Consider the following 20,108-nt stretch of genomic DNA (forward strand, 5'->3'; position numbering starts at 1 on the left):
AGCCAATCATGAACTCAAACTCAAAAAGTGTAGTTTCTTGCAGGATATGGTACAGTCGGAGCCTTTGATATTTTAGCGAAGCATCTAAGAATTATAGTTGTTCAACTTGAACTTTACAGGAAAATATGTGTTATTTTGTAAAAGTAACAAATGAAATCATTTCTGATTTTAGTTGTTTCTGTTTGTGTTTATTGGTTTGTTATATTTTTTATAATTTTACCATGAAATAAGCAGTGTAACACCAGTGACCTTTGAAATGAGCCAGTGTTTGTTGGTGTTGTACAATGCAGAGAAAGTGACATTGTGTGACCCCTCTGTGTTGGTGAGATCCTGTCTGTGTTGTACAGAAAAAGAGATACATGTACAGTCTGGCCACTCACCTAGTCGCAGTCATCCGGTGAACTTCTTCAGCATTGTTACGACACAATCATTAATGGACTGTTGCCTTATCATCTTTGACAACAGTTGAAAATGCCAGCCAACTTCCCCCCCCCCCCCCCCCCACCCGGTGACCGATGTCAGAATGTGGGCTGCCTTATGTATTAATAATTGTTGTTAGTATTATCTTGGATATATACCAAAGAACAGTATATTGGTGCTACAGGCTGTGCATTTAATGGTAGTAGTGGAAATATTGTTACACTTACTAAGCTGTGGTCATGACAACACACATATTGATATGCAGTAACTACTGTTAGAATGAACTCGAAGGGACCACTAATCTAGTTTGTAATAACTGTAGTTTGTTATATGCATATATACAGCATTTATACAAAAAATTGTCGGGACTAAAAAATAAGTTCGTTATATCTGTCAATTCGTTATAAGCGTGTTTACTGTATACTAATAACACTAAAGGGTGCTGGTAACTATGGTTTTTCATAAAAGTATGTGTGAGGGACTGAGGTAGAGATTTAGGCATGTTTGAAGAAAAGTCCTTGGCAGTCTGTGTATTATTGAACTTCATTGCAGTCACATATGAGAAGCAATAAAGATGAAGACCATGGTATTTTCTTGTTGAAACCATTTTAATCACTGTATGGAAACAATTGAGATTAATTAAAGCAAACCATGCTGTGTGAGCCATGCTTTCATTTCCCAGGCCAATTATTTGTATTTTTGTTGAAGCAATGTATCATTTTAAAACAATATGTTAGCAAATTTCCAAATGTCATAAATACCGGTAATTAGTGCATTTGAACAAATAACAAAGAGTGTTGACAGGGTTCCATGCTACTGAGTGATCTTAGAGCTACATCATAAGCCTATGTTGAAGTATGAGGCTTATGATCACCTTATTGCTATATTCAAGTATGGGAGTTACGATCACCTTAGGGCTACGACTGACGTAAGCCTATATTCAAGTATGGGAGTTACGATCACCTTAGGGCTACGACTGATGTAAGCCTATGTTGAAGTATGAGTGTTACAATCACCCTAGGGCTACAACTGACGTAAGCCTATGTTGAAGTATGGGAGTTATGATCACCTTAAGGCTACGACTGTTGTAAGCCTATGTTGAAGTATGAGTGTTATGATCACCTTAGTGCTAAGACTATTGTAAGCCTATGTTGAAGTATGAGTGTTATGATCACCTTAGGACTACGACTGACGTAAGCCTATGTTGAAGTATGGGAGTTATGATCACCTTAGGGCTACGACTGTTGTAAGCCTATGTTGAAGTATGAGTGTTATGATCACCTTAGGACTACGACTGACGTAAGCCTATGTTGAAGTATGGGAGTTATGATCACCTTAGTGCTAAGACTATTGTAAGCCTATGTTGAAGTATGGGAGTTATGATCACCTTAGGGCTACGACTGTTGTAAGCCTATGTTGAAGTATGGGAGTTATGATGACCTTAGGGCTACGACTGTTGTAAGCCTATGTTGAAGTATGGGAGTTATGATCACCTGGGGGGCTAAGATTGATTTGTGGGTCAAGGCCCTGATCCTTGGGTTACAGTGTAGCAATTGTTTACAATCAGTCATGAAGATGGATCAATTTCAAGTATTAATATTACATGAATTGTAAAGCTGTGATATTATTCCAATGCATCCAAGTTTACTGATTTTTGAGTGGAACAAATGTTATTCATTTTCTAAATTAAATTGAGTACATAGTAAAACAATGAAATAGTACTTCGAAATTTGTGGCATAACTACGAATATACTGGTGAACACTTAGGTGGCTAAGGTTATGCAAAGTAGAAACATGTTGGTATGGAACTGTTTACAGCCAAAAATGGAATTTCATACTTTAGTAGCTTACAATTTGACAGGTAAAACCGAAAGATGCTTGACTTTAAAACAGGGGAAATTAGGCATTTTCAACATGTGAATCCTACCATTACGTGTGTGTTTGGCCTACTGTACTCCTTAGCATCATGGGGGTAGAAATAAGAAAACAGATTGGTTGTAAACAACAAGTGTCCCGAGGATGTTGTGAAACCATTCTGTTTGGGTGACTGCATCTTGAAAATGGGAGCTTCAGTAGACCAGTGTTATGTTTGAAGCTATAGCCATGTTTTACCCAGAAGATGACCGAGAGCCTTTGTCAGCATTTCTGTCAACTATCCAATGATGATAATCTTCAATTTATGCATTACTTTGTATAATCAAGTCAGTCAACAAAAAACATGTTAAGTATACATGAAATGTATGCAAATTGATTTACGTTTCTTGATTCTAACACAATGTTTTTCTCTTTTAGTTGTATGTTCTTATGTTATTTACTGATTATCAACACACTCTTTAATTGGCATCCATGAGTGTTGCTAGTCACTAACCATACAGTCGGTGATCTATGCTATTGTTTGTGATTGTTTATCAGCAATAAGAAGTAAGAGTTCATGTGTTTGTTACAGTATGTTGTGCTTATGTTGCCAGTGCAACTCACCCAGTATTATCAGCTCTGTGGTAGATACACCATGCACCATGTGGGAAGCGGGACTTGCACACCTATGTCTAATCAGATGTACCAATCAGAACAAAGTTGAAAAAATTGTTGTTTGAGCAACTTTGTTAATAAATATATGTTCCTAACCATAAGATTGTGTTCATGTTGTGTAAATATAGGATATATGGAGACTGATGAAGGGTGGATGTGTAAGTGGCAGATTCTACATTCTCTGATTGAACTTCATTCCTAGCCATAGCTCTAGTAACAGCACATGCAGGGTATAAATCAATGCCTTTTACCATGTCCTGATCCAAAACCTGAGCTGTGTCTGAACTAACTAACTGAATCCACAGAAATCATGGGTTCATCACACATAACAGGGTCAGCGCTGATTACTGAAACCTTCCTAACAAAACATCAACACCAGACAATGGAAGTTGTGATGTAACTCCTACAACAACTGTTCCCGAAACAAGTTCTGAACTGTGTGTAAGTGGCAAGTTACAGACTGCTGTAAGGAAGGGTAGTGGTGGATGTGTGTGTGTGTAAGTGGCACGTTACAGACTGCAGTAGGGCAGGGTAGCGGTGGATGTGTGTGTGTAAGTGGCAAGTTACAGACTGCAGTAAGGCAGGGTAGCGGTAGATGTGTAAGTGGCAAGTTACAGACTGCTGTAAGGCAGGGCAGTGGTGGATGTGTGTGTGTAAGTGGCAAGTTACAGACTGCAGTAAGGCAGGGCAGTGGTGGATGTGTGTGTGTAAGTGGCAAGTTACAGACTGCAGTAGGGCAGGGTAGCGGTGGATGTGTGTGTGTAAGTGGCAAGTTACAGACTGCAGTAAGGCAGGGCAGTGGTGGATGTGTGTGTGTAAGTGGCAAGTTACAGACTGCAGTAGGGCAGGGTAGCGGTGGATGTGTGTGTGTAAGTGGCAAGTGTTACGTGTGGTATGAACGGCAGGGGTTCCCGCTCATACCACAAATAACAATTACAAGAATCACACAACAATCTCTGAAGTTTAAAGCTAGATTTAATAATTAAAACAAAGATAAGCATATAGCAATTCTCAGTTACTGGGCAAGGCACTCATACACATCTATTTAGGCAAAGCAATATGGCAAATGTGCAGTATATAGATAATAGTCATCTCAGATTTCTTGACATCACATTCCCAATGAATTCCATTTCACATTGTTCCAAACTTATACATCACAGGATAACTGGGTAACAACAGTTTCCTCCTTTGAAGCGTCGACATGACCTTCTAACTTTGACTCCGGACATAACGCTGGGCTGAACTGCCCTCGTTCAGTTAAACCATATTTCTCCCTCTCCAATTCTTTTTCCTTCCCCCTTTCTGTTCGATAACTTTCCCTTATATAGTAAACCAATTTCCAAGTAAGCTATCTACTTCAGCACACAACAAAAGGTTGATCGGCCCACACCAATCAGTTACCAAGCCAACTCAAACTCCGATCACCCCACAAGCACGCTTCTCGGTCAGGCAACCTGCTTAACAATCAAGCATGACGCCGTCCACCCAAACTGGACCCCTTGTGAACCACACAAATATACAACGTCACTCATAACACTCCCCCTTAAAAAAAGAATGTTTTACAGAACTTCACAATGATATGGAAAACTTCTAAAATTCAGTAATACATATATTATCAATTTCATACAAAAGTACAAATTATATACACACATTTTACCAAACACATAATCTTTGTCAACATATATAATTGTAGGCTTTGTTTCCCTTCTGTACAAATGCAAACAATTCTTGTTTCAACACCATGTTTTTGTTCACATACTCATTGTTCATTTTCACACGTATACTGTTCTGTACTCCACATACTGTAAGTACAGTTCACGTAGTGAAACCTCTGGAAAGTGCGTCGGCGATGATATTATCCTTGCCCTTGATATGCATAATTTCCAGGTTGTATGTTTCTAAAGCAATGCTCCACCTCATCAGTCTCTGGTTCTTGTTTTTCATTCTGCTGACAAACACAAGTGGATTGTGGTCTGTGTATACTAACACTGGCCACACTGGTGTGCACACATATATGTCGAATTGTTCTAATGCCAGTATTAGTCCAAGTGTCTCTTTCTCGATGGTGGAATAATTCTGTTGGTGTTTGTTAAACTTCCTACTGAAGTAACATAAAGGGTGCTCAATACCCACGGCATCTTGTTGTAGCACTGCCCCCGCACCAAGGTCACACGCATCCACATGAATGGTAAATTGTTTCTGGTAATCAGGAGCTATCAGCACTGGAGAGTTCGTTAATATGGCTTGACTTCCTTGAACGCTTCTTCTTCTTGTTCTTTCCAGTGAAAAGATATGTTCTTCTGAAGCAAACCTGTCAAAGGCTATGCTACTTGGGAAAAATTTCTACAGAACTTGCGGTAATATCCCGCCACTCCTAGAAAACTCATAAGTTGTTTTCTGTGTCTAGGTTCTGGAAACTTCAGAATCGCCTCGACTTTGGCTCGAACTGGCTTCACTTGACCATGACCTACCACGTGACCGAGATAGGTTACTGTTGCTCTCACAAAGTCCGTCTTGCTCAAATTTATGGTCAATTGAGCTCTTGATAACTTTTCAAACAATTGTCTATTGGCTCTCCTATACTCCTCCCACGTGTCTGTAGCAATGATGATGTCATCGATGTATGCGTAACAGTGTTTCAGGTCACAGATGACTCCATTTATCAAACGCTGAACTGTTGCTGGCGCATTTTTCAGACCAAATGGCATCACATTATATTCGAACAGTCCTTCAGGTGTACAAAATGCACTTACTTGCCTTGCTCTAGATGTTAATGGAATGCCCCAGTAACCTTTTAACAAATCAAACGTTGACACATATCTAGCATGCCCAATTCGATCAATGCAATCGTCTATCCTAGGTAAAGGGTATGAATCTGATTTTGAAATGGCATTGACCTTTTTAAAGTTTGTACAAAATCGTACACCTCCATCTGGTTTAGGTACTGGGATGCATGGAGAACTCCAAGGTCTATTGCTAGGCTGTATGATGTTATTCGTCAACATGTAATCTATCTCTTTTCTCAACTGCTCTAGTTTGATTGGATTACACCTATAAGCATGTTTCTTAACTAGAAGAACTTCCCCCACGTCTATATCATGCTCAATCAAGTTTGTGCGAGATGGTGTATCAGGAAAAAGATTTTCAAATTCCATAATCAACCCTTTCATTTCCTGTTTCTCACTACCGATCATATGGGATAGTTTCTCGCCCAAATTATTCAAAATTTGAGAATTGCTCCAAAGTGAAATTGTTCTTCATTTTGATTTTCACTGACATTCCCAACACACATTGGTACACTATTCTGTCCCCTTTCATGGTATTTCTTTATCATGTTGACATGACAATACCTACTAGACCTACGTCTACCTGGAGTATTGATCACATAATCAGTGTCACTAACTCTCTTTGATACTGTATATGGTCCTGAATATTTGGCATGAAGTGGTTTTCCCTGCAGAGGTAACAATACTAGTACTTTCTCACCAGGGTAAAATTCACGCTTGACTGCCTTTTTATCAAACCATTCTTTCATCTTTTCTTGGCTCGATTGTAAGTTTGCCTTAGCTAACTCGCTTGCACTTATCAATCGTTCTTTGAAGTCGGACACATACTGCAAGATGTTTGTTTCTGAACTTTCATTCAACCATTTATCCTTTAGCAGTTTCAAAGGACCTCGCATCTCCCTTCCAAACACTAACTCATAAGGACGGAACCCTAGCGAATCCTGCACAGTTTCTCTGGACGCAAAAAGTACATAAGGAACTCCCTTATCCCAGTCCTTATCATGGTCCATACAGTACGATCTTAGCAGGGTTTTTAATTCTGATTGAATCTCTCCAAAGATTTAAATTGTCACACATAAGAGTTTAAAATGATTCGACATGAACTTGGAACCCTGATCTGATTGCAATTCCTTTGGTAATGCAAATACTGTGAAAAACGTGGTTAAAGTCTCACAAATAGTTTTTGTCTTAATGTTCCGCAATGGAATTGCCTCAGGGAATCTGGTAGATGTACACATGATTGTTAACAAAAACTTATTCCCTGATATTGACTTTGGCAATTGCCCTACACAATCGATCAATACCCTACTGAATGGTTCCTCGAACGCTGGCATGGGTTTTAAAGGGTACTTATGAATTGTTTGATTTGGCTTACCCACCAACTGGCAAGTGTGACAAGTTCTACAGTATTCCCTTACATCATTTTGTAAACCTGGCCAATAGAAATGGTTCATCAACATCTGGTAAGTTTTGTTAACACCGAAGTGACCTGCTAACAGTGTATCATGCACTAGACTGAGGATTTCCTCACGATAACACTGTGGTACTACAACTTGATGTTGAACACGCCAAAACTCATCTGCAGGAACGTCTGGCGGTCTCCACTTTCTCATCAAAATATCCGAATCCAAGTAATACCCCACAGGGATATTCTCTATCTCCTTCACAGACAAAGCCATTTGCCTAAACTTTACCAACTCACTATCAACCTTTTGCTTCTGAATCAGTTTCTCTCTAGACCACACACCTCTAAATTCATCACCATCTTGTGATTCTACACCAGGATCCATAACTTGCTTAGCTCCTACATCATCCAATCCACACATAAAAGTTTCTACATGGCCTTCTTCAACTGGCAAATCTATTTCCTTTGACTGAACTTCAACTGGCAATTCTACATTCTCTGATTGAACTTCATTCCTAGCCATAGCTCTAGTAACAGCACATGCAGGGTATAAATCAATGCCTTTTACCATGTCCTGATCCAAAACCTGAGCTGTGTCTGAACTAACTAACTGAATCCACAGAAATCGTTGGTTCATCACACATAACAGGGTCAGCGCTGATTACTGAAACCTTCCTAACAAAACATCAACACCAGACAATGGAAGTTGTGATGTAACTCCTACAACAACTGTTCCCGAAACAAGTTCTGAACTGTGTGTAAGTGGCAAGTTACAGACTGGTGTAAGGCAGGGCAGCGGTGTGTGTGTGTGTGTAAGTGGCAAGTTACAGACTGCTGTAAGGCAGGGCAGCGGTGGATGTGTGTGTGTAAGTGGCAAGTTACAGACTGCTGTAAGGCAGGGTAGTGGTGGATGTGTGTGTGTAAGTGGCAAGTTACAGACTGCTGTAAGGCAGGGCAGCGGTGGATGTGTGTGTAAGTGGCAAGTTACAGACTGCAGTAGGGTAGGATTAGCGGTGGGAGGGAGAGGATCAGCTTCACCTTTATCATGTGGACATCTGATTGGTAGTTTGAAGGTATTAGTTATACCCCCGACAAAATGTCGGGGGTATATAGTTATACCAAGGTTCTGTCCTTCCGTCCGAAAACTTTGTCCGCGCGATTTCTCTTAAACTATTAAGTGGATTCATGTCAAACTTAGTACAATATAATCTGTATCATATGGAGGGGTGCAGTCAAAAGAAAAAAAAATGTTTTTATTAATTTTCCATTTTTTATGAATTTTTCAAACTCTAACCCTATCCTAGCTTTTTAATTTGTAGCTACTGACACACTAGGCGGGTCGGGGGTATTAGTGAGCCACGCTCACTTTTGCACTTGTTTCTATTGAGTTACATTTACAACAAGCCTAATTAGCTAATGATGTCGCGTTTTCTCTCTGAGCACATAGGGCATTCTGATATTGGAAATGAGAAGTCAATTGGTAGCACGGACACACTGGTTCAAATGTGTTTGGGATTAACACTGTGGCATGAGAGATGGTTGACTTCATATTGTCACATTTCTTCCCAGGTCATAATGAATTTTAAAGAAACTATTTCACCAAAAGCCGATGTGGATGCGCCATCTTGCTTGACAGAAATGAAGGAATGATGTTACAAAGGATAGTCAGATCTAGGGGAGTTAATTGGAACAGTGCCATGACGTCAGTCCATTTTGATGTAACTCCAAAAGTGTACTATCGGAGGATAAAGTAAAGTAAAGTCAGTGCTTTGATGTTTTAGCGAAGCATCTTAGAATAGTGGTTCAGCCATGGCTCTACCTATCATAGGTCAGACCGATGGATCCTGAGAATATGATATGAAAACTAAAAGTAATCACATTGTGACCAAAGGTTGTGCAGTTTATGTGACTACTCCTTGGGAAGATTTGTCTGTAAGGATGTTGTCACACTCCAGACACACGCTGCAGTCTGCGTGTTGTTGATATGGCACACACTGTTTCCGTGTACACCGCTCACATACCACCTGCAACAAATAACAGTTTGTAACGTAATGACACGTCCATTGTGAACTGTACTGAGAACAATTTACGAGAGATTATATTTTTATTTTTAATTACCCGGTACTTTCTTTACTGAGACAACAAACTAAACTTTCATGAATTATAACTTTGATAAGGTTTTTATTCTTTCCATTGAATCTGGTATCTAATGTTAGAAATGAAAAAGTAATATAAATAGGGAAGTATCCCTTTGACTGTTCTGTTTCTTAATCCGCCTGACAACTGTTTTTTATAGATCATTAAATACACTTTTGCTTTAACTTTTATTTTTGTTCAGTTTATCTCGACTAACTACTATTGTTTTTTTAAAATTGGTAAGCCAAGTAGGGAGACTGTGCCAGATGGAAGGAGTCCCTCTACAGCAGATACGGCTGGCTAACATTCATTCTCGTTCCTTGTTAGTGAGGAAATATATTGTTCACCTGCTTTGTTTAGCATCATATATGAATCACACAAATAGTGTCAGATGCGTTCACTCATTAAACTGTATGTTTCATGCCAGTATGTATGGCGAAACTGCATTGTCAGTGGTTCATATTGGGAAATTACAATCCTGGTACAAGTGCAGAGCGGTGTTGTGTACCTTGGATTCCAGATGTGATCGTTGTAATTCACTTGAACAACTTCATACAGTTAAGTAGATTGGGATGAGGACGGGTGATATGAGGCAAACATATTAAAACGGGTGAAGCCAGTAGTATAAACAAAAGGATTATGACTGATTGGAGTCTTGCATGACTTGATGGTACGCAGCGAGTATATACTATCCTTGATCACGGCTGATTGATGGTTGGACTCTTTTGATGTTCATAGTTTCTTGGCGTTTTCTGTTTTTGACGTCTTGAAGGTTGTGTCATAGTCCCAAAATACATCATATTTTCTTCTATTTTTTGTAAATAATTTTGACTTTATAAAATAAGACTAAACATCATATTTTGGGTATGTTACTTAATAATTTGTGTACTACAATTAACTATCAGTCGGTTTTTGAATACACCGGCCTTCATTCACAAGGTTGGGTTGATAAGCACTATGTATTAAGCGTTAAGACTACATTGTGTAGTCGAAAGGCATTATGTATTAAGCGTTAAGCCTACATGCATGTTCCGTCCAAAGTTATTATCAGTCGGTGTTGATATACGCCTGCCTTCATTCCCAAGATTTAGTCTATAAGCGTTATGAGCTAATTGTTAAGACTACATGTGTGTAGTCGAACGGCATTATGTATTAAGCGTTAAGACTACATGCATGTTCTGTCCAAAGTTATTATCAGTCGTTGTTGATATACGCCTGCCTTCATTCCCAAGATTTAGTCTATAAGCGTTAGGAGCTAATCGTTAAGACTACATGTCCAGCGTGAGAAGTAAACATTATTCTATGATAACGCGCTCTCCAAGAAAACTTATGTAATTTTAGTAATTTCTGCATACTCATGTCCTTCAAAACTGAGAGGTAATCTCTGAAATTCAGATAGTCAGCATGTTAGATTAGCAACATTGTGTAGATATTGTTTAAGTAAGTGATAATTGAAAATGCGACCGTATCATGACCTAAGAGCATCAGTGGTATAAATAACGGCCTCTATTCCGGGTACCTCACTGTTGAGACACACGGAATAAAGACTGGCCACTAATAGATGCTTCTCTTGGTTGTTTTAAGGTAAGATGTGTTCACTTCATGTATATTGTATGTTCTTAAACTATATTCCTATTTTTCCTGTTTTCTATTGCATTCTACATTCTCAGTTGGTTTGAATATAATCAACATTTTAAATTAGGCAATAATGACTAAGGTAACCAGTAAAGTTAGTATTATAGTAAGGTTAGATCATGTAGCACGAAAAACAATCTAACAATATAGTGTATATTAAAATAGTATAAAATATAATATGATAACGTTTTTAGACATTGGTTCAGCAAATTTATATTCCGCCGGGCTCGTGGAAGCAAAGTAATTCCTGTGCATCTGTTGTCAGTTGTATATTTTATTGAATGTTTGCAATTGAAGTGTGCATGTATGTAAATGAATGCATCTTTAAATGATTACTGTGTGTGTTCCATTCAAATGATTCAAACTACCCTTGATGTAATTAATGTTAAAACAATGTACTTATTGAGCTAGGCAACTATACTGTACACGCAAAACCCATGAGCGCACATAACACTTGTTGTTTAATTCAGCTGCTCATGTATTGCTATATCTTCAGTATTATTAAGCTCTATTTATTTCTACGTTGTACACATTCAATGACATGCCTTCGGGCATATAACTTTTTGTTATTAACGGTAGTTTAGATATAAAACATGTGGCCATATTATTTAATTAGCAGATTGAAATCTTATTAATATTTGTATATTCTATTATTCGGTTTAAGTTGTATTCTGTAAGGTTGTATTGAAGTAAAGTTCATCTTTACGTTGCACATAAACATTAAAAGATCATGTAAGGTTATTTTAGTAATGGGTGAGATATTTGTTAATAATTCTATATTCTTATTATTCGGTTTAAGTTGTATTCTGTAAGGTTAGGTCATCTTTACGTTTCGCATAAACATTAACAGATCATGTAAGATTATTTTAGTAATGGGTGAGATATTTATTAATATTTCTATATTCTTATTATTCGGTTTAAGTTGTATTCTGTAAGGTTAGGTCATCTTTACGTTTCGCATAAACATTAAAAGATCATGTAAGATTATTTTAGTAATGGGTGAGATATTTGTTAATAATTCTATATTCTTATTATTCGGTTTAAGTTGTATTCTGTAAGGTTAGGTCATCTTTACGTTTCGCATAAACATTAAAAGATCATGTAAGATTATTTTAGTAATGGGTGAGATATTTATTAATATTTGAATATTCTTATTAATTGGTTTAAGTTGTATTCTGTAAGGTTGTATTGAAGTAAAGCTCATCTTTACGTTTCGAATAAACATTAAAAGATCATGTGAGGTTATTTCAGTTATTGTTTACACATGTAGTATGTGTCTTACCGAAGAGTTATCCTGTTTATCTAAAATACATTGTGCTTAATTGCGCTATATCACGTGTATTACATTTCCAACCAGTTGTAAAGTGTCTTCGTTTCATTGTTAAATGCATTTGGTCATTGTATGATATATTGTAAGATTTATACTGTAACTGTTAATTCATAATTTTCGGAATACTTCAATTGTCTTAGGTTGTACTTTGTTTATGTTTTATTGTGATATGTAAATGACTGTTGAGACACACGGAATAAAGACTGGCCACTAATAGATGCTTCTCTTGGTTGTTTTAAGGTGTGCGGTCCCTTGCTAATTCCCCGACAGCTAATTCTAGGAATTATAATTAGCCTTGACCAAACATTAACCTTTAAAGGTTATTATAGGTCATAAGGTTTATTATAAATGGTGGAGGAAATCCTAGATGACCGGCGCAACACCCAATAACTACAGACAGAAGCTGAGGGGCCAAGAGCCAAGGTCATTGTTGACCAGCCTGCTCAGTCCTGTTCCGGTCCTTCAGTCACCATCTTCACCCATCCTTGTGTCTCCAGCTGTCATCACCACAACAGCAGCAAATTCAACAACGCCTGCATCAACGTTGAGAGCAACTTCATTAATAACTTCATCATTGACCTCAAATATGTCAAGCATGCCACATGTAAAGCTTGTGGAGTACTCTGGAACTACAAATGGAAAGAATTGGTGGCAAGATTTTTTAAACTTTTCAAACTTTTACTCCTTTAATGATGATCGGAAATGCAAACTAATACCATTTTATCTTGAAGGAGCAGCTAAATTATGGTATCGGGAGCTCTCTGAGGAAGATCGAAATAACCTTGCCCGAATAAAGGCGTCATTCGACCAACGCTTCTCTTCTCCAGCTGCATTCGACGTCAGTGTTTTGCAGATGGCACAAACGAGTGACGAGACTGTCACCGGATATGTCACAAGAGTCCAGGCTGCTACAACACATCTTAATCTCCCTGCGTCTGTTGTCGTGGCAATAACAGTAAATGGTCTTCGTTCGGCAATACGACAGATTGTTTATAATAAGGAACCGACCACCTTACAGGAAGTAAGGCATCAGGCAGAGTTGGCAGAAAAGTCCTTGACGGCCAATTCAGCTGATGTCAATATGGCTGCAAAGGTGGACCAGCTCACCAACTTGGTTGCCACCTTGATCACCAAGACAACGCCCCCTACCGTGCAGGCTGCTGCTATCCCATCATCCAGCGGACAGCAAGACCATCACAACAGACCTCCGATGCAGAGATATAGACCGCATAGACAACAGCAACAACAGTTGCCACCTCCAGACCAGCCACCACCACCGATGCCAGTACATCCAATGAACATGTCCACACAGCTGCCACGCCCTCCATTCCATCATCAACAGTACCCACACCCTCAACAGCAGTATCCACGACGACCACGACTACCAGTGCCACCTCACCTCCAACAAAAGTGTCATGGCTGTGGTATGTATTGCTCGAATCGTTATGCATGCCCACACTACAACACAGTTTGTACTTATTGCAATAAGATAGGACACCATTTTAGCGTCTGCCTCAGTGCTTACTATTCACAGAACAAAGCACCTATGCAATAGGGACTCGCGCCTGATTCTCAGATTTCTGAGGTCAGGCATGAGAACCCTGTGGTCTCACTTGTGGCTCCTTTGGTCAAGAACACTGTTCTGATAAAGGTGAAGCAAGCAAAAACACCAGCTCTTGTTGACACAGGTGCATCCATCAGCTGTGTCAGCATGCGCTTCTTACACAAGGCAGGATACACTAAGGAACAGTTATCTAAATCCCATCTTAGTCAAATAACAGGTGTAGGAGGTGAAATTCATTCAGTATTAGGCTCTCTTTCACTTGATATTAATGTTGGCAATGTTCTCCTGTCCCAAACCTTTCATGTTCTTTCCTCTCTCCATCACTCTCTCATCCTAGGCATGGACTTTTTAGAAGATAACAAAGCTACTGTCTGTCTGTCTTCTAAATGTCTTTACATTCATGAAGGTCTAATCACTGTTGCTTTGGTTGAATCTAATGCAGGTTATGCTAGGTGTAAACATCAAGTTGCTATTCCCGCCAAACACCAGGTAGATGTTCCTGTTCTTATCTCTAGGAATAGACGAGGTGCTATCCTTCTGCTTGAGCCTGTACCCGAACTTTCCAAAACAAAACTTCAAGGTGCTAGATGTCTTGTAAGGAATTCTAAAAAGGCTGTGTACATGAGACTTTTAAATCCAACAGATAAAGATGTCCACTTAAACACTAAAAGAGTACTTGCAACCACTTCAGAAATTGACATTTCCTCCATATCCGTTCTCTCAGACATTCCCGACACCGACCCTAGGCTCTCCACCTCCAACTTGTCAAAAGATTTTAATGCATACTCAGGTCATTCATCCAACCAACACTCAGGTCTTTCACCAAACCAATACTCTGGTTATTCGTCAAACACACCCTCATGTCATTCATTCAACCCACACTTAGGTCACTCATTTAATCAAAGTTGTTCATCCATCATGTCACATCAGGTCAGTGCAACTTCATCTGATCACCCTAAAGGCATCTCATCACTATCACATACTTCAAAGTTAGGTCACACTCTTTCTCAACCCCACACTCAGGTTACTCACACCAACTTAGGATCATCTCATGCCTCTGTTCACCCATCACAAAACCAGAAGCCCCCATGCTCATCTGATATATCTTTTGATTTAAGTGAGTCTGATCTTTCCTCTGAACAAAAGCAAACTCTCTTATCCTTTTTAAATTCTCAAAGATCTGCCTTTGCCGAAAACTGGTCGGAACTAGGTACAACCCACTTGCATCAACACAAAATAGAAACAGGTGATGCTAGACCAGTAAGACTTCCCTTCTATCGCCAAAGTGCTGAAATCAGAAAAGAATGTTCAAAACAAATAGAGGAAATGTTAGAAGCAAACATTATCTCCCCTAGTTCTTCTGAATGGCATTCCCCGGTGGTTATGGTAAAGAAAAGGGACAACACCTATCGCTTTGCGGTCGACTACAGACGTTTGAATGCTGTTACAAAACCCATTTTCTTCCCTCTCATTCGTTTTGAAGATGTCATAGATACAGTTGGCGAAAGTCAGGCCAAATTCTTTAGTGTTCTGGATTGTGCTAGTGGGTTTTGGCAGATTCCCCTTCATTCGGACACTAAACACAAATCAGCGTTCATAACTCCTGATGGTGTATTTGAGTGGAATCGCCTCCCTTTTGGCCTGAAAAATGCTCCCATGGCATTCCAAAGCACAATATCTGAAGCCTTAAAAGAAATGAATTGGAAATACATTTTGATTTATGTGGATGATGTGATAGTATTTTCTAAAACTTTCTCTGAACATTTGACCCATTTGAAATGTGTATTCCAAAAGATCAGACAAGCAGGACTTACTCTTAAAGCTAGTAAATGCAAGTTTGCTGCCAAAGAAGTTCAGTATTTAGGTCACATTTTTGACAAAGATGGAATCAAAGTAGATCAATCCAAAATTGAAGCAGTCAATAAAATTCCCCAACCAAAGAATGTACATGCTGTTAGACACTTTTTAGGCTTAGCCAGTTACTACAGAAAATTTGTCCCAAACTTTTCAGGAATTGCCTCACCACTGTATGATCTTCTCAAAAAAGACACCCCCTTCATTTGGTCTGACAGAGCTGAACAGGCATTCACAACACTTAAGCAAAAGCTAACATCATCTCCAGTTCTTGCTTATCCTGATTCCTCTCGTCCATTCATTCTCACCACTGATGCATCAAATACTTCCATAGGGTACATCTTAGGTCAAAAGGACTCTGAGGGACGTGAACATGTAATATGCTATGGAGGTAGATCTTTACATCAGGCGGAAAGAAAATGGGGTGTCACACACTTAGAATGCCTGGCAGTTGTAGAAGGAATTAGACACTTTAGAGTATATTTGGCATCAAAGAAATTTCAGGTGTACACAGATCACAAAGCTTTGACCTGGCTCCATAAGTTCAAAGAAGATGCAGGACGTCTAGGTAGATGGTCGCTTTTGCTTCAAGGCTATGATTTTGAAGTTATACACCGCCCAGGAAAATCAAATGCAAATGCTGATGCTATATCTCGTACTCAGTATCCTGAACCCAAAACGCTTCCGGTTACTGATGACATACCATCCCCTCCCCTGCCCTCTCATGTTCACACAAATGTTACAGCTATCACATGCACTCCTTCCTTGATCTCCAAACTACAAACATGCCAGTCTACCCAATCACAAACATCCAAACTTCCTACTGATGTTCACAAAAATAGGCTTTCTCCCTCTCCTGACGCATCGAACTCCATCACAAACACCCCAGCCCACTCTCCATCCTTGGTGCCGATTGTTGACGATTCTGTCTCCCTAGCTGTTGATTTTGTGTATGTGAATGAACCACAAACTACCAGTCCATCAGTCTCTGCAGTATCCTCTACGTTCGATTTTGAGCAACTAGATGTCAAACAATACAATTCCCCAGATCTACAGCCTATTATTGATTTCCTTAAAAAAGGTGAAATCCCAGAATCTTACAGTGAATCTCAGGTCAAAGGTCTTAGAGGTCGTGCCCAGGAATATGATGTCTGTGATGGAATCCTTTATCATTTTCATCAATCAAAGTTTAGAGGATCCAAAAACAATCGCCCCTCAGTTATTACTCAGCTTGTTGTGCCTCTTCCTCTCCGCAAAGATCTTCTTTATGCCTATCATGACTCAAAAGTAGGTGGTTGTCATCTTGGTAGGGACTCAACAAGACAAACCCTCTTAGCCAAATATTACTGGCCGGGCATGTATCAGGATATTGAAGACTACATAAAATCTTGTGATATCTGTCAGCGATCTAAGCGTCAGATCAATGCCAAGCCAGCTCCAATGGTCCCAATGCCAATTGCAGACACCTTTTCCCGCCTTCACATTGACATCTTAGGTCCCCTCCCAGAAACCAAGGCAGGCTACAAATATGTTCTATTGATTGTTGATTCTTTCACACGTTGGACAGAAGGTTTCCCTATGCGTACCCAGGAAGCCAGTGAGGTTGCTACGATCCTTTTCAATGAAGTGATTACTCGGTTTGGTGCGCCTCGCACTCTTCTCTCTGACAGAGGTAGGCAGTTCACATCAAAGCTTGTTAATGCACTCTGTGAGCTTCTTGATATCAAGCATCACTATACATCAAGTTACCACCCTCAGACTAATGGCATGTGCGAGAGAAGGAACAGCACTATTGAGCAAGCACTCAGAGCATATGTTGAACGTGATCAATCAAATTGGGCAGATCTCATCCCCTGTATCATGATGTCAATGCGTTCAACTCCATGTCATTCCACTGGCTATACACCTCACTTTCTCATGTTTGGTAGGGAAATGCATCTTCCAATAGATATAAGCCTACTTCCAAAGCCCACTGTAGGGAAAACTGCGGAGAAACACCTTAACACAGTCTTAGAAAATCTCAAAGTTGCCAAATCCATAGCCAAAGGCAACATGCAGATTAGTCAGAAAATCAATAAAGAACGTACAGATTTGAAAGCTAAGGTTCCATCCTTCTCAGTTGGTGACAAGGTCCTCTTAACTGACCCGACAGTCCCAAAAGGTCTCTCGTCCAAATTGTCAAGCAAATGGGCAGGTCCCTTCACAATCATTGCTTTAGGTCCAAATCACACATTCAAACTTCAACATTCACAGTCGGCCAAAGTCCACAAATCCCTTGTTCATGCTAACAGGTTGAAAACATACACCGAGAGAACTGAAAATCCAACCAATGCACAAGATCCTGATGAAGAGCAAGTGACTAGATGTCCATCCCCAGCTCCTCGACCAACACACAACCCTGAAGATGTCACGCTCCCAGTACCCCCACAATCAAACATCCCTGATTCTGACACCCCAAATTCTTTACCCACTCCCTCTACATCTCAGGCACCTGACGTTGACATTCAGCAAAGTCAAACATTTCCTGTTGATAGCATCCTTCGCTGCAAAATGATGAGAGGTAGGAAACAGTATCAGGTCAAATGGACGGGATATTCCAAAACCACCTGGGAACCTGCATCTAATCTCAGTCCTCATCTTCTCAAACACTTCCATAAACACAAGACACATTCTGGACGTGCACGCAAACACAAACCTAGGTTTTTCAAGTAGTTCAAGACCTATCTTATCTCCTCAGTCTCTTAAAGATATTTCATTTGGTTCCTTGGATAATGTTGACCAACCCCTCTACAGTAACATAGTTTCTGTATATTATAAGTGCTAGGATTTGCATATGTTACTGCAGGACATTTTGCATCTCTAGGTCATCATATCTTATTGGTTTCCATTGTTTTCGTTTCTCTAAGGGTCTGCATGGAGTCTGATGTTACTTTGGCTACTGACTGTTTTCGCTCACCCTATCACGTGTTCGAGTCCAATCCAACGTCTTAATTATGGAGTCATCTACCAGCCAACCTCCAAAGTTCACTTTGCGACAGAGTTTTGGGTCCACACCTATGAGGTCAAGCTCCCAACAGTTCCAAGTATTCCAACAATGGGCGGCTGTCACCAAGGCAACAGCATTTGTCCACTCCTCAATCAATTTCAAATGCATTTGAATGTTGTCAAAACGAAGTGTGTTACTCAACTTAATGCAACACGTCAACAAATCATGAAGCTCATTCCTGAGTCCAATCGTCCTTCCTCTTCTCGCTCCAAACGAGCAATTTTAAGCTTTGTTGGTTCATTGTCTAAGACATTATTTGGAACAGCAACTACAAATGATGTGAACATACTTGCTCAACACATAAATGCCCTCACAAAACATGACATTAGTCTCACAAACACCCTCAAACAACACTCTGCCCATATGTCATCTTTCATGAAAGTTGTAGATAGTCGCTTCAAAAATGCTGTAAAAGGTGTTAAGGCAAACCATGATGCCATTCAGTATACTGCCCTTGCTTTAGAGAAAAATGTTCAGTCTATTCAGTCATCTCTTGTCACATTGACATCTCTTTTAATTGACCAGATTCAACAGGCGTATGTTGTAGAACATCAACTTGAAGAACTTAAGTTAGGTATTCACGATTTAGCTAAACATAAATTGTCACCACTTCTAATCCCTCCAGAGATCTTACAACAGACTGTACATCACATTTCAAATCTTCTCTCTCAAAAGTATCCCAGCTTCAACATTCTGCAAACAACTCCCAACTATTATTATGCCAATGCTAAATTTATCTTTACCCGTGCAAAATCCCATGTTTATATATCAGTAAAATTCCCATTGTCCTCCATGACCCAGCCATATCAACTATACAAAGTGATATCCCTGCCCTTACCCATCAATGACACTTCCTCTCATACCACACAACTTTTAGATATTCCGGATGTTATTGCAATCTCACAAGACCATCAACACTATGCTGAACTTTCAAGTTCTACTATAGGCTCTTGCTCTGGTGATAACTTATTACTTCAGTGTCCCTTTCGCATTGCTGTCCATTCTACAACCATGCCTTCATGTGCTCTTGCCTTGTTCCAAAACATCAAACCTTCTGTAAAGGCTCTCTGTGATTTTCGTTATATTACCAGACCCCAGCCTCCCCAGATATTAATGATAGATGGCTCTCATGTTCTCGTCTACAGGATTCCCTTTCTAAAGCTCGCTTGTAAAGGTGGGCACCGTATAGTTACTGGTTGTTCCTTTTGTGTCATAGAAATTCCTTGTTACTGTTCGTTATCAACTGAAGCATTCTTCTACCCAGCTGCCTTTTCATCTTGTAATAATTCTTCAGGGGACATGTCTAAACTTTTTCCGGTCAATCTAGCTTTACTTCAACATTTCTTTGATTCCTCTGCTCTCTCAACAATCACTGGAGATACAACATTTCAGAAAGCTCTAAA

The 20,108-nt window shown here is 39.6% G+C and overlaps 1 protein-coding gene across 3 annotated transcripts in view; it reads right to left on the reverse strand.

The window, feature by feature from the left end:
• Positions 1–2,085: 2,085 nt before the first annotated feature.
• Positions 2,086–20,108, reverse strand: part of LOC124123932 (FYVE, RhoGEF and PH domain-containing protein 1-like) — an 84,351-nt gene continuing 66,328 nt past the window's right edge. For 2 of the 3 annotated variants that reach the window (XM_048389373.1, XM_046487137.2), the window contains exon 17: positions 2,086–9,164. In XM_048389373.1, the coding sequence (XP_048245330.1) occupies positions 9,042–9,164 (123 nt within the window). In that variant the 3' untranslated portion in view covers positions 2,086–9,041. The remainder of the gene's footprint in view (positions 9,165–20,108) is intronic. The other variant, XR_006859374.2, reaches the window with a different exon arrangement.

Source organism: Haliotis rufescens, unplaced genomic scaffold (assembly GCF_023055435.1).
Source record: "Haliotis rufescens isolate VD_foot unplaced genomic scaffold, xgHalRufe1.0.p SCAF_8, whole genome shotgun sequence".
Taxonomy (NCBI): Eukaryota; Metazoa; Mollusca; class Gastropoda; order Lepetellida; family Haliotidae; genus Haliotis; species Haliotis rufescens.